Here is a 14,470-nt window from a genome sequence, read left to right as displayed (position 1 = left end):
AGTGTATATAAAATAATCTCGGCAGCTATGCGGGTAATTGCATACGGCATTTCGGCTGACTATGCCAATGAGTACCTTCGCATTGGTGAAGATACTACAATTGAGTTAGTGAGTGGGTTTGCATTGGAGATTGAAGATGCAAACACCCACTTTCAGTTTCAGGAGGATCTCATTGAGCACCATTGGCAAAGTGCTGAGCCGTAACACATTCTATTTTTGCATTCATTTCATTTAATTCATGTGTGATTTGTATTCGGGACAAGTTTTGTATTGAATTATTTAGTTTGCTTCGGTGATTTCAATAATTATTGTAATTTGGATGATTGCTGTATTGTAATATTGATATTGTATCTTATATTGAATTAATAATTCTGAATATGTGGCATATGTGTCAAATTCAGATAAAAACCCATCCGATTTGCGGGTTGGCGCGCGCTGCGGCCGAGCAAACCCCGCATAGCCTTTTTTCGCGAACTGTAAACGAGTTTTGCGGGTCGGCTATATACGGGGTCTGCTAGAAATGCTCTTAGCCATGGACCAGAGTGTTGCACCATTGACTCTCTCACTGTAGGTCTCAGATCCTTTGCTCTCCGATTGGCACCTCCACTTCCTCCGTCGCTGCCGGACCAGGACTACCTTCTTGCTCCTCTTCATGGCATGTGCCCCTTTTGTTTTTATTTAGGGCTTGTTGAGTTGGTGCTGTCAGCGTTTGTGTGTACTTTGTTGTGGTGTTGCTACCTTGCTGAAACTTGGTTGTGGTTGTGGCGGTTTGCTTTATATATAAAGCGGGACGAAAGCCTTTTCCGGAATTTTTAACATTTTTGGAGTATCGATTTTATTTATATTTTTTTGCCACGACTTCCATGTTTGTCATTCATGACAAAACTTTGCAAACAATCAAAACATTTTTCAATGTTTGCCACAAAAGAAAAAACAGATTTTTTTTTTTTATTTTTTTTTCTGATTTTACTGTTCATCATGAGCTCATTTGAGCTCGCGAGCAGAGAGGACTTTCGATACAAGTTGGTCTACTGGGACCACAATCATTGCACACAAAGCGCTCAACCAAAATGCTCAAGATTAACGTTCTCTAGAACCTAAAGTTAATATTTTAGCATAATTTTAGGCCTTGAAGTTGCTGAGGGCATTAAGTTGTATTCTACTCCTACTCCAAAATAAGTGTCGCCTATTTAGCACAACTTTGTACTAAATCGGCGACACTTATTTTGAGACAGAGGAAGTACTTGACTAGAAAGTGGTCACTGTTAGGAAATCTCATAGTTGTCCCCCTTTCGCTTCGGTGCATGTTTTCATTACAACGGGTGGAAAGCATAAGTTAGAACATGAATTGCTGTGGGAAACTTACAGGTCGTTACAATTGTTCTTTGGTTTGGTTATACTTGTATGATGTGTACGGTTTACATTGTTATTAGTATATGCAGTTTCTGCAGAAGGGCATTTTTCTTTTCTGTTAACAAAATTCTTTTACCTGGTAACCGGCAGAAATACAAAATGCTACCTGAAAGGCAACAATTCGAATGGCATTCTTTTCTCTCTGGTTATTTTCATGCAACAAAGAAAACTGTTTTCCTGAACAAATAGTAGCACAACCTTTTACTGTGTAGCGATGCACACGCACGAGCATCATCATGCTGGTACTTGAGATTTAACATCTGACATTACTCCTTCTATGATTGCTTCTGCCTCACGCTTCCCAAGCCCAAATATATTCCTCAGCTCATTCAAGGGACCAAGCTGCATTTTTGTCATTCACAGAGAGATTTCTGTTAAGATGCTACCCCCGCAAAACACATTACCATATTCAGTAGAAAAAATCATGAGAACGGCCATAAGGTGATTTTGAACAATCAAAAGTTCAAAACCATGAACCGTTTGAATACGCATACCAAGTTGGCAAGTTGTGTATTGCAGTTTGAGTAGCAATGAACAATAACAAGGTTTGAAGATAGACCATTGGGTAAAGCTAATCAATCTACCATGTGCGCTCCCATATAACCGACAGAAATAGCTCGGTACAATCGCAGAGATGCATCATCAGGAAATAGCATTGCATGTGAGGCTGAGGCCACATGTCTGACAATATCATCCAATGTAAGTGCTTTTCAAAAGAATAGAATTATTCAAGTGATAAGTGGGGGTCTAATCAAGTAGGGTTATGTAACTCAAGCTAACTGATCTAATGCTAGGCATAATTCACAGTTGTATTTGACAGTAAGCATAATTTATCGCAGTTTCTTAATGGGCACGATCTTGATACTCAAACAAATGCCGTTATTATTTCTTAACAGCAGCTCAACACCTAACATATTATCTCCTAATTACTTACCAGTTACCATCAAGGTTGTGAAATACTCCCTCCATCCGGAAATACTTGTCGGAGAAATGCATAGAAACGAATGTATCTAGAATTAAAATACATCTAGATACATCCATTCCTCCGACAAGTATTTCCGGACGGAGGGAGTATATAGAAATATAAAATGCAGTACAAGATAGAGCCTGTGTGTGTATACAGCAGTTTCTACAGCACCATCATTTACTGTACAAACCACTTGATCTAAGATTACCTAGTCTGGAATGCTCAAAATTCAATGGATTAATTATGTCCACACAAAATCCAGACTATTTTGAAGAGTCCCAGCATCTTGCTAACTAGCCCTACTCAACTTAAATCAAGAAAATTCGCAACAGTTGTGTTTATTCGAATTGGTCATTTCATAGGCCTACAGAACTAGCGATGCCTTATTTCAGGTTAACATTTCAAAAGGAGCCAAATTAATTAACTAAATGCGTAGAATGTGGAATCACCTTCTCATCATCAAGCCGTCCATCTGAAAGTACTTCTGTTGTATAGGCCGCATAGAGTATCTTTAGATCACCAACCATCATATCATGATCAAAATCTCCAGCTACGCAAGACATTCACAAGAAGCAATCTTAAGCAAGGTCCAACCAATTACATATGAGTTAAAAGAACTTTACAACTTTAATCACCTAACGAGATAGGTCCAAGCCCACGTGCAAATCGCTCGCCTTGAGGAAACTTGCTTAGAACTGTTAGCAACCTATTGAATGCAAGGATACTATTCACCTCATTAATGACCTCTGTGGGAATGTTCCTGTAATCAGAGATCATATGGTTTAGTATCAAGGCAAAGAAGTGTTTATGTTCTGCATCGGTGCATAGAAAGATTCAGATGGCTTGACCACTTCTCCAACGGGAACATCTATTTGATAAATATTGGTCAAGAAAAGCCCATGCAGTTTCGTACAAAGTATATTGTTGATATTCCCACATTCCCTTGGAGGGCAGATGGCTCATTGTTCTCACTAATAGTTAAATACCACCAAGTAGTGAAGGCAGAAATATCCATCAAATTTAAGCCTATATCAACTTTTCTCGAAAAGGAAATCACTTCTATCAACTGGTTTGAGTACATATGTAATTGCTTGTGATAGACAAAACAACACTGAAAGCTTGCAACTCCAACAAGAACAGGACTGGCCTATGTGTGGGGAAGGTGGCATGTGATGGATGACTTCTTGCTGTTAACAAGGGAGAACAATATGTTGTTCCTAATTGCTACATACAATCTACTTTCCTCAATTATATATCACTCAAGTTACAACAAATTAAAAGCCTGCACCAGTTTAAATAAGAAACACCATTTTTCTTAAAAGCATTATATTATGGGTAACATTAATTCAAGTTTTCATGTTCTCGTTAAAAAAAATCAGGTTTTCGTGCAAAGTCTCAAATGATAAATTCTGTCAGCAGGTTTTTGAAGATAAGTAGGCCTCATACCCTGCACTGGTATTGGACTTCAATATGGATAAAGCAGATGAAATGTTTTCTTGAACCAACTTCTTCGCATGCTCCTTGAACATGTCAGCAGCAACCTGCAAAAAATTCAAATATTCTGATATGCTACAACACAACATGCTTAGATTGACAACAATTAAATACTTGAAGGGAGCTGCTACGCGTCGGCCGGCGGATCTTTTTAAAAGACCAGCCGCCTCACGACCCTTAGGATCTCGCTCCATTGAGCAGCCGAACGTGTCGTTCCCCATTGCAACAGAGGCAATGTTGCAGAGACATCTTTGCAACAATGATCATGTTACAGAAACCATGCAACAAAGGTAATGTTGCAGTTTTTTTTTTGCAACAGGATCCTTGTTGCAGAAACATTTTGCAAAAAACAAGCATGTGCGGCTAGCAGCTGTGTCCGTCGCTATTGCAACATAGTCCTTGTTGCAAAAAAAGCCGCTGTGCTGACCGATTCTCGCGAGTACCGGCGGCAATCGGCAGCACGTAGCATGCTCACGGAGGACCCTTGTTGCAGAAACATTTTGCAAAAAACAAGCATGTGCGGCTAGCAGCTGTGTCCGTCGCTATTGCAACATAGTCCTTGTTGCAAAAAAAGCCGCTGTGCTGACCGATTCTCGCGAGTACCGGCGGCAATCGGCAGCACGTAGCATGCTCACGGGGTCGTGTCCCTCTGCTCCTTCCTTCCCTCTGATTTAACTCACAACCACATGGTCACGTGTCGAGCAAAGGAGGTGGCGGACGTGAGAGCGCGATCAGCCGGCTGAAAGGTAACGTTTCCCATATTTGAATCACTTTTATGTCGTCTGTTGTCTAAAGCTTAATTTGCGGTTGCTGAAGTATGATGTGTTGTGCTTATTCTGCAATCTGCTGCAGAAAATTAGCAGCCTAACTCTTGACGGGTGTACACAGTACATACCTTTCCTTTTTTTTGCGAATTGTACAGTACATACTTAGATTTTATGCTATTTGGATATAAGTGATATTATGCCCCAAGTACTGGTGAAGACGAAAAAGCAAATGAAGCCAATCAAGCAGTAAAATTGTGATAAGAAAAGGGTTACCTCATCAAAAAGTTTATATGCAAGTTGTACTCTCCTCACTTCAATGAGCGTGCCTATGTCAAGACCTAGAGAAATATCATATGTCAGAGATGAGAAATGCAAAATAAAAATAAAAATCATGTAATCAGTACGATAACAGAAGGTACCATTCCTATCTTCCCTACTCTAAGTCTAATCTACTTGATAATGTTATACTACCTTGTAAGCACAATATGACTTAAGAATGGAACTAATGCCTACAAAAGAGCGTGTTTAAACGATACCTCTTCCAATAGACTTGAGCTCTAACGCGTATAGACTTTTGGCATTCTCCCGCATAGCAATATCGATCTGCCAAAATATCATGACAATGAACAACTACTATGTCAAACAAGACATGCAGAAATACAGATACTTGCACCAGAGTAATTAGGAATGAGAAGTTCAAAAGATATGCTCTGAACTACTAGCAAAAAGGTCTCTGAGACATATATGATTGTGCAATATGTACATGTTTCAGCCTTTCAGGAAATCTATGTCCTCGTCTTCGTCAACACAAAGCTATTTGCTTTTAACTACTACTATCATTTTTATTTGACATGTAAATTGGCCATGACAAAATTATGTGGGCATGTTTGTAGCAAAAGACTTCATTATTATTACAATTTTATATTTTTTGACAGGTAGTCCAGCACGCATGTTGGACGAAAGAGTATTTCATTTCCAATACTTGTAACCTCAATTAGTGGCACCGAGAGTTTGGAATTCCAGGCAAAACCGTCAGCCTCCGTCCACGACTTGCATCACGAACGGCAAAACACTAAGCAATGAGCATGCTGTTAGGCAATAAGCCACGGCGGGCTCTGGCGTGTGCGCGTGTGTGCACTGGGCGCGCCGAGTCCGGTCCGTGGCAGACGCGGGCGTGTGTGTGCGCGAGCCCGCGGGTGTGTGCGTGAGTCAGCGCGTGTGTGCGCGTGGGTGTGTGTGCGTCTGTTAGCGAGATGGACGGGAGGGAGACCGTGTCGGGCGCTGGAGGTGGCCGCGTAGTGCGCGTGCGTGCGCGAGCCGCAGAGCGCGGGACGTGCAGGTCGTGTGAGTGGGGTGCGTTCGAGCGCGGGCTAGCGTGTCAGTGCACGCGGGTATAAAGCCCACGTCCCCCCTGTGTAGCTCGCTGTGGCGATCGAGTACGTGCTCGAGGAGAAAACCAGAAAAAGCCGTCGGTGCGGTAGGTGTTTGTGGGCCACCAAATTCTCTGTGTCCTTCTTCTTCCTCTCCGACATTGTCTCCAGTGATCGCCGTCGTGTGCTAGGGCTAGCTGCGCTAACACATGCTAAGCATGATTTGGGAGACCTCTCAAGGTGGCAAATTTAATAAAATGGGAGCAATTACATGCCAAATTTGACCGCAACATTAAAAAAATACCATAATGGTGGTGGCATTCTGCTTTCTTGATAAGACGAAGTCACAGAACTGAGGCATGCTATGCATAGTGGTAAATGATTGACAATTATCTTATACTGATGTACCTGATAGTCCGTGATCCCGAAAAGATGTTTCCATGGAAGTATGAAGTCTGATGCATCTCCGAAGACAAGATTTGACACAAAAATTAACTTTTGGAATGCCTATGAAATATTTCCCATAGTTAAAGAGAATTAGAGAACAGTTTTAGGTATCCGTTGTGCATAATTACTTCCAAGCAGAGTCACTTACATCGAGTCTCTCTCTGTATAAGCGTCTACCAATCTATTACAGCGAGCAAAGTGAGACGCGTAAGGCGATGGGGAGAAAACAGAGCAAATGTGAAAGTGGTGAGTAAAGTCATAAGAACACCTGATATAGGTACTAAGATATAGAAGTGCTTGGATCATGAGGCAATACCGCCAGGTGCATATTTGCAGCATCCACATCATCGAGTCCAAGAGCTTTCTTAAACTTTTTAATTGCTTCAACCTCAGTACCTTTGAGATCTTCATGTCCTGGAGGAAGTACTGAGTAAACAAAGCTGCGGAAAGAATGGATGGGATAAAGTATAAGCGAATGGCTAATGTTCATCAATGGCCAGATTGTCAAGATGTGAACTATATGTAGGTGCTGTTTTCATTTTACTTCTAAAAGGGAAAATGCATGCTGTATAAAAGCAGCAAAGTAAGTGCTTTATCATTACCACAGGACCAAATAAAGTAATATGAATTACTCCTATATAAGTAAAGAAGCAAGTGTGTTAGCATTGTGCAATATAGGTTGCTTGAAATTAGTAAGTGGCTAAGGGCCACAGCAAGAAGCCTCGCTTGTATAGTAGGATAAGGGCGGTAACAGGGCACAAAGAGTGGTGAATGCCAACAATGCCATTCAATACTGTCATTGCCTCATTGGCCCATTAAGAGTTGCAATACTCAGCAACTTGCTCAAGCAACAATTACTTGTATCTGAAATTCTGAACCAAAGATGTTTTCAGGTACCAAATTTCCCGAGGCTTTTTACAGGCAACAACAGCTATATATTAAATTGATGGCTTTGGAAAAAAAAAACTTGTCTTATCAAAAGCAGTTCAAGGGAATATCCTGTGCACACAGAAGTGTCGTTATGAAAATTGTGCAGTTAAAGCTTGCATCCTTGAACCAAAAATCGCTGCTGTACTTAAAGCCAGTATTTATCTGTAGTCTTACACACACCATGTTCACAATCGTGGAAAACAACTGAACAATTTCAGAGGTGTCAAGAGGGAGGCTCACCTGGCATACAGGTCACAGAGCTCTGATTTGAATGCTGCATCTTGTGTACTGACTCCATATCTGAAACAAAACAAATGATAAGCTAATGGACTAACTCCATTTTGTGTAATAACAAAGAATTCAAGTTTCAAAACTGGACTAAAACACTTAAGAAAATGTTTTTTATGGAAGAAGAAGAAGAAGAAGAAGAAGAAGAAGAAGAAGAAGAAGAAGAAGAAACTTGATGTAATCACACGGCCGCTAATACACACAAGTGAAGAGCAAAACCAATGCAGCAACTATAGGGCGGCATTCCAGACTCACTTGCTCGCGATGGCCGCCACCTCACTAGCCTCCAGCGCGGTCGGGTCGTCAGAGCCTGCGACGTAGTTGTGGAGCCCCACGGCGGCGACCTCCGGCACGACGGAGTTCACAGTGGCGGCCCCCGCAAGGGTGGCCGCCCCGAGCACGGCCGCGCCCGCGACGGCCGTGGTCCGCGTGCCGCCGTAGCGTGTCCCGAGGGTGTACCCCCCTGCCGCCGCCGCGGCAACGACCGCGAGCTCCAACACCGCCCGCCCCGCGGGCGGCAATGCCTCCACCAGCGGCTGCACGCCCGTGAGCTCCTTCCGGCCGCCGAACACCTCCTCCCCCTTGGACGCCGCGGCGACGCAGCGGAACCGCCGGCCGCGGGGGCGGCTCCGCGTGGCGGAGGGGAGGAGCGGGGAGGAGGAGACGGCGGCCGCGGCGGCGCGGGGCGAGGCCTTGGCGGAGACGAGTGAGAGCTCCATTGCTAGCTTGGGCGATCACGGCTGCCCGGGACAATATATGGTGGCGGTGTGTTTCCATGAGCGGAGCCTAGCAACATCATATGGTTGCGCGGTTGAATAGATGGAACGATGGGTGAGTTTGCGGTTTCGAGGTGCGGCTCGCGGATTTGGAGGCTCGGGGCCAGGCAATATGTGTCCGATATGCCACTACTCCGTACCTTATGCAGTTCACATACTTCTTTTCCTATTAGTAGGATAGTATTTATTCATTGTTGAATATACGCATATTTTTCATTAAATTTTAACTGAAAATGCAGTGGATAAAACTGTTGGAAATTAGACTAATCCACGAGTAAACAGTAAGCATGACATACGGTATGCATCTCATAGCGCTACCTAAGCATACTAGCACGTACAGAAAATAAAAGCGAACCATCTATGAACAACACATATACGGCTAGCACAAGTACGAGTAAACGAAGGATGAACAGATCATACCCTCCGGTCGGCCAGGCCAACGCGGTAGCGGCGGCAACAGCCTCGGCGTCGTCCGTGATCTTCTTCTTGGCGGCGGCATCGTCGACCATGGCGTGGATGCATGTAAAATAGTGAAAGCAGAGGCGGACGAAGATGGGAACGGATCGGGAACAGTCGCATCGAGACGCTCCCCAAAAACCTTATTGTCGTTCTCCCGGGCAGGCACATGCTCTCCCGACCAACTGTGCACGCGGTCGTCGGGATGGGATCGTCGGAGGCAGCTCAGAGTGAGGAACAATAGATAACGGCTAGGGTTACACGAGAGGGAGTGAGTGAACTGAACTAGGTCACTCCACTGGCCAGAGCCTTCTTATATCCACCACCTGCCCTTATAAAGGGGTCTCAACTCTCCTCAACTAGCAAGGTGGTACTAAACTTCCCACCACCTGCCATATCCTACACGGGCCTCAAGATTAACCAAGAATCATTGTTCATATGGGCCTAAAGCCCATCTATGATTCAGCAATCCTCCACCAGATCTTGAAGCACATAAGTTTGTCGACTGTTCAAACAATGTTTGATATATTAGAAATTTCAGTGCAGACTGTTAAGTTGAACTTCCACCTAGAGCAACAGGATTAGACTTCTTCACAACTGAACAATGGACTATGCCTTGAATTGTCAGTTTGGCGTGCAGAAGTTTCGCCTATTGTCAGCTGATACGTGGTTGCTGAAGGCTAAACCCCACGGGTGGAGCTTATTAGTCATACTCCGTACCTTCTCATGAGCTTCCCGAAGATTACCCAATCTCATAGACTGTGACCAGCAGTCGGGCTCACATAGGTGTGTTCCTCCGGAGAATGCTATGTAGGTTAGCATCTTGCTTACACAAGTTTTGGAACACATTAAGAGAAAAGTCAGTCTGCCTTACAGAATTGAGAGTATTGTTGCATCTTCAACGGAGTGGGTTAATTAAGGATACTCTCCTCAGTTGACCGCTGGATTGTTTTTCCATGTCCTAATTCACGGGATCTCCGATCACATAGGTTGGGTTACCCCCATGGCAACTTACATGGATCTCATACCCATCTCCCTCGATTCATTTTCTATCACAATCCGTGATAGCCCTTTTATGAAAGGGTCTGCCAGATTTTTAGCAATCTGGATGTAATCCAATGCTATCACTCCGGAGTTTCTCGACTTTCTGACATATTTCAATCTTCTTCTTATGTGCTTTGTGGATTTCAAGTTATCCTTTGAACTCTTAGCCTTGGCAATCACCGTTTGATTGTCACAGTTCATAAGGACAGCCGGGACCGGTTTATCAACCACCAGCAAATCCATCAAAAGCTCTCGAAGACATTCTGCTTCGACGCATGATGTGTCTAATGCTGTGAGTTCTACTTTCATAGTCGATCCCGTTAAGATCGTCTGCTTGCAAGACTTTCAGGAAATAGCACCACCACCAAGTGTAAAGACATATCTACTTGTGGCTTTCATCTCATCAGCATCAGATATCCAATTCGAATCACTATACCCCTCAAGTACCATCGGGTATCCTGAATAGTGAATTCCATGGTTCGCAACACCTTGCAAGTAACGCGTCACTCGTCAACAACATGCCAATGCACATCTCCCGAATTAGAAACAAATCGGCTCAGTTTGCACACGGCAAATGAGATGTCAGGACGAGTAGCACAAGCTAGGTACATGAGTGAACCAACCACTTGAGAATATCTCAATTGACCTATAGTCGTGCCTTCGAACTTTCAAATCCCCACGCTAGGATCATATGGTGTTGCAGAAGGTTTGTAGTCCGAATATCCAAAACGGCTCAAAATCTTCTCAACATAGTCAAGATAACATCAGCCACGCCCAGGTCTTTCATCTCAAAATTATGAGATAAAAAAGCCTTGACCTCCTCAATGACCTTGAGGTGGGTCCCAAATATCAGTATGTCATCGACATACAAACACAGTATAACTCCTTTGCCCCCCCACCATAGTGATAGTATACACATTTGTCAGCTTCATTAACAAAAAAACCGGCAGATGTCAAAGTCGTATTATACTTCTCATGCCATTGCTTAGGTGGTTGTTTCAGGCCATACAGAGATTTCACTAGCTTGCACACCTTTCTTTCCTGACCATTTACTACAAAGCCATATGGCTATTGCATGTAAATTTCCTCATCTAGCTCTCCGTTAAGGAAAGCCGTCTTAACATCCATCTGATGAACGAGAAGACCATGCGAGGCAGCCAAAGCGAGTAAAACTCGAATGGTTGTTAGTCTAGCCACATGTGAGTAAGTGTCGAAGAAATCATCTTCTTCTTTCTGGGTATAACCCTTGGCCACAAGCCTAGCCTTGTACTTCTGAACAATACCATCAGGCCTAAGCTTCCTTTTGAACACCCACTTACATCCCAATGGCTGGCAACCATGAGGACGAGCAGTGATCTCCCATGCCCCATTGGCCAAGATGGAATCCATCTCGCTACAGACTGCATCCTTCTAGTAGTCAGCATCCGGAGATGCATAGGCTTCTGAAATGGAACTGGGAGTGTCGTCATCCACGAGGTACACGAGGAAATCATCACCAAAATACTTTGCAGTACTTTGTCTCTTGGTCCTGACAGGAGCTTCCTCGTCATCCTCTGATGAAATTTCATCACTTTTGTGTTCATAGTACTCCATCAGAATAGCAGGTTCAGGAGTCTCAACAGATTCCGGTCTAGAAGTGCTTTGCATATCTCTCATGGGGAATATATCCTCAAAGAATGTAGCATCCCTAGATTCCATGATCGTACCGACCTTCACGTCGTGTACATCAGATTTCACCACTAGAAATCTATAGCCAACGCTATGCTTGGCATAGCCAAGAAAAACGCAGTCCACAGTCTTTGGTCCCAACTTACCCTTTTTGGTTATCGACATTTTGACTTTCTCCAAACAACCCAAATTGCGCAAGTAAGAGAGTGTGGTTCTTTTCTTTTCCCATTGCTCATAGGGTGTAGTCTCATCATCCTTTGTGGGAACTTTATTCAGTACATGACACGATGTCAATACAACCTCCCCCACCATGCCTTGGACAAACCCGATGTATCTAACATGGCGTTAAGCAAATCTGTTAGAGTACGGTTTTTTTGTTCGGCTGCCCGTTTGACTAGGGTGAATAGGGAGGCATCCTCTCATGAATAGTACCATGTTCCGCACAGAATAAATCAAACTCATTAGAAAAGTACTCTCCACCACGATCAGACCGGGCTCGTCTTATTTTCTTCTCAAGTTGGTTCTCAACTTCAGCCTTATAGATTTTAAAGTAGTGCAGAGCCTCATCCTTAGTATTTAACAAATACACATAGCAGAATCTAGTGGAATTATCAATCAGAGTCATGAAGTATTTCTTTCCACCTTTAGTCAACACACCATTCATCTCACAGAGATCTGAATGTATGAGCTCTAACGGTGCCATGTGTCTCTCCTTCGCAGGCTTGTGAGGCTTACGAGGTTGCTTGGCTTGCACACACGCATGGCACTTAGAGCCTTTGGATAAAGTGAAACTCGGGATTAGGTCCATCTTAGCTAGCCGTGTCAGACAACCGAAATTTATGTGACAAAGACGTGAATGCCAAACCTCAGATTCGATCACATTAGAATGAATTTGGTTCACGACTTTATTACAGAAGTCCTCTAGGGAAAGGCGGAACAAACCACCACAGTCATATACTTTTCCAACAAATAGTCCATACCGAGATATGACTACTTTGTTGGACTCAAATACTAACTTAAACCCTTCTTTACATAGAAGGGAGCCACTAATGAGATTCTTCTTGATGGCGGGGACATGATGCACGATCTTTCCCAGAGTAAACTTCAGATCTATTGTGCCAACACCATGGAAAGAAGCATATGAGCCATTCCCCATCAGGACGGAACAATCTCGTGCGACCTGGTAGGAAGAAAACAAAGACACATCAGCATGGACATGAATATTGGCCCCAGTGTCAACCCACCAATCGGTGGACTGACAAACTAAAAGTATGGTAAAGAGATTACCATACCCAGATGCCGCATCATTGTTGCTTAGAGTGACATTGACAGACTTAGAGTCCTATCCTGGCTTCTTGTGTGTGTTTGGGCACTTGTTTGCCTAATATTCCTCTGAACCACAAGTAAAACAACCATCTCTTCTTTTGTCTTTCTTCTTACCCTTCTTCTTGAAGGTAGTATTCTGCTGGATAGAGTTCTTTCCCTTGAACTTGCGGGGATTCTTCTGCACCACATTGGCGCAAGAAGAACCCTATACCCTTTCACGTGTGAGTACTTTGCTCTCGAGTTTTGCTCAACACTTAGATGACCGATGACATCCTCAACCAAGAATTCACGTCTCAAGTGCTTGAGAGAAGTAGCAAAGTTCCTCCATCCAAGAGGGAGTTTTGCAATAATGCAACCCGCGACAAACTTGTCCGATAAATCACACTTCAAGAGCTCTAGCTCCTTAGCGATGCACTGTATCTCATGAGCCTGGTCCAATATAGGACAGTTATCAACCATCCTGTAATCATGGAACTGCTCCATGGCATATAGTTCGCTTCCAACATCGGTTGTGCTGAATTTAACTTTGAGCGCATCCCACAAGTTTTTGGCAACCCGCATATGAATATATGTGTCAACCAACTTGTCTCCAATCACACTCAGAACTGCTCCCATAAAGATTGTGATTGCCTCCCTAAACGCGCCTCCCTAAACGCCTTTTCCTGTTTAGGAACAATCGTTTCTATGGGGGGCACACCACCAACCCAGAACACGTCCATCGATGTGAGCCACAAGATGGTCATTGTCTGCCAACGCTTAAAATGCGTCCCGATAAACTTTTCCGGTTTCAGTGTAGCAGCAAAGCCTTGAATCGAAAAGTGCCTAAAATAAGGTATTTGGATTGTTGGAAATATTAGCACTTTTTCGATTAGACTAATCCACAAGTAAACTGTAAGCATGGCATATATGATGCATCTCATAGCGATACCTAAGCATACTAGCATGTACAAAACATAGAAGCGAACCATCTATGTGTTGGGAAATGTTGCATGGAAAACAAAAAAAAAATCTACGCACACACAAGATCTGTCCATGGAGATGCATAGCAACGAGAGGGAAGAGTGTGTCTACGTACCCTCGTAGACCATAAACAGAAGTGTTTCACAACGCAGTTGATGTAGTCGAACTTTCTTCGTGATCTAACCGATCGAGTACCGAGCGTACGAAACCTTCGCATTCAGCACATGTTCAGCTCGGTGACGTCCGCGCCTTCTTGATCCAGCAAGACGCCGAAGTAGTGGATGAGTTCTGAAAACACGACGGTGTGGTGACGGTGATGGTGAAGTGATCTCACCAGGGCTTCGCCTAAGCACTACGCAAATATGAACGGGGGTGTAAACCGTGGAGGGGGGCACACACGGCTAAGACAATGTTGTCTGTTCTGTGCAAGGCGCCCCCTCCCACATATATATAGGTGGGAGGGAGGGAGGAGCAGCTAAGGGGAGCACCCAAGTAGGGGGAATACTACTTGGGGTCTTTCCCAAGCCGTGCCCCCCTTTCCTTACTTGGAGCGCGGGAGGAAGG

General features: G+C 43.9%; 1 protein-coding gene across 1 annotated transcript; it reads right to left on the bottom strand.

Moving 5' to 3' along the window:
* Positions 1-1,506: 1,506 nt before the first annotated feature.
* LOC119334307 (protein TIC110, chloroplastic-like) lies at positions 1,507-8,420 on the bottom strand. The gene is made up of 11 exons (XM_037606900.1): positions 7,932-8,420; positions 7,629-7,688; positions 6,775-6,898; positions 6,607-6,639; positions 6,420-6,518; positions 5,178-5,244; positions 4,915-4,979; positions 3,827-3,921; positions 3,016-3,140; positions 2,830-2,930; positions 1,507-1,755 (listed from the first exon to the last, which is right to left on the bottom strand). The coding sequence occupies exons 1-11, from the start codon at positions 8,393-8,395 to the stop codon at positions 1,648-1,650; spliced, it is 1,341 nt and encodes a 446-aa protein (XP_037462797.1). The 5' UTR covers positions 8,396-8,420; the 3' UTR covers positions 1,507-1,647.
* Positions 8,421-14,470: the final 6,050 nt, after the last annotated feature.

Source organism: Triticum dicoccoides, chromosome 1B (assembly GCF_002162155.2).
Source record: "Triticum dicoccoides isolate Atlit2015 ecotype Zavitan chromosome 1B, WEW_v2.0, whole genome shotgun sequence".
NCBI classification, from domain to species: domain Eukaryota; kingdom Viridiplantae; phylum Streptophyta; class Magnoliopsida; order Poales; family Poaceae; genus Triticum; species Triticum dicoccoides.
Note: the sequence above shows the minus strand (reverse complement) of the source record. Positions and strands in the feature narration are given on the sequence as shown.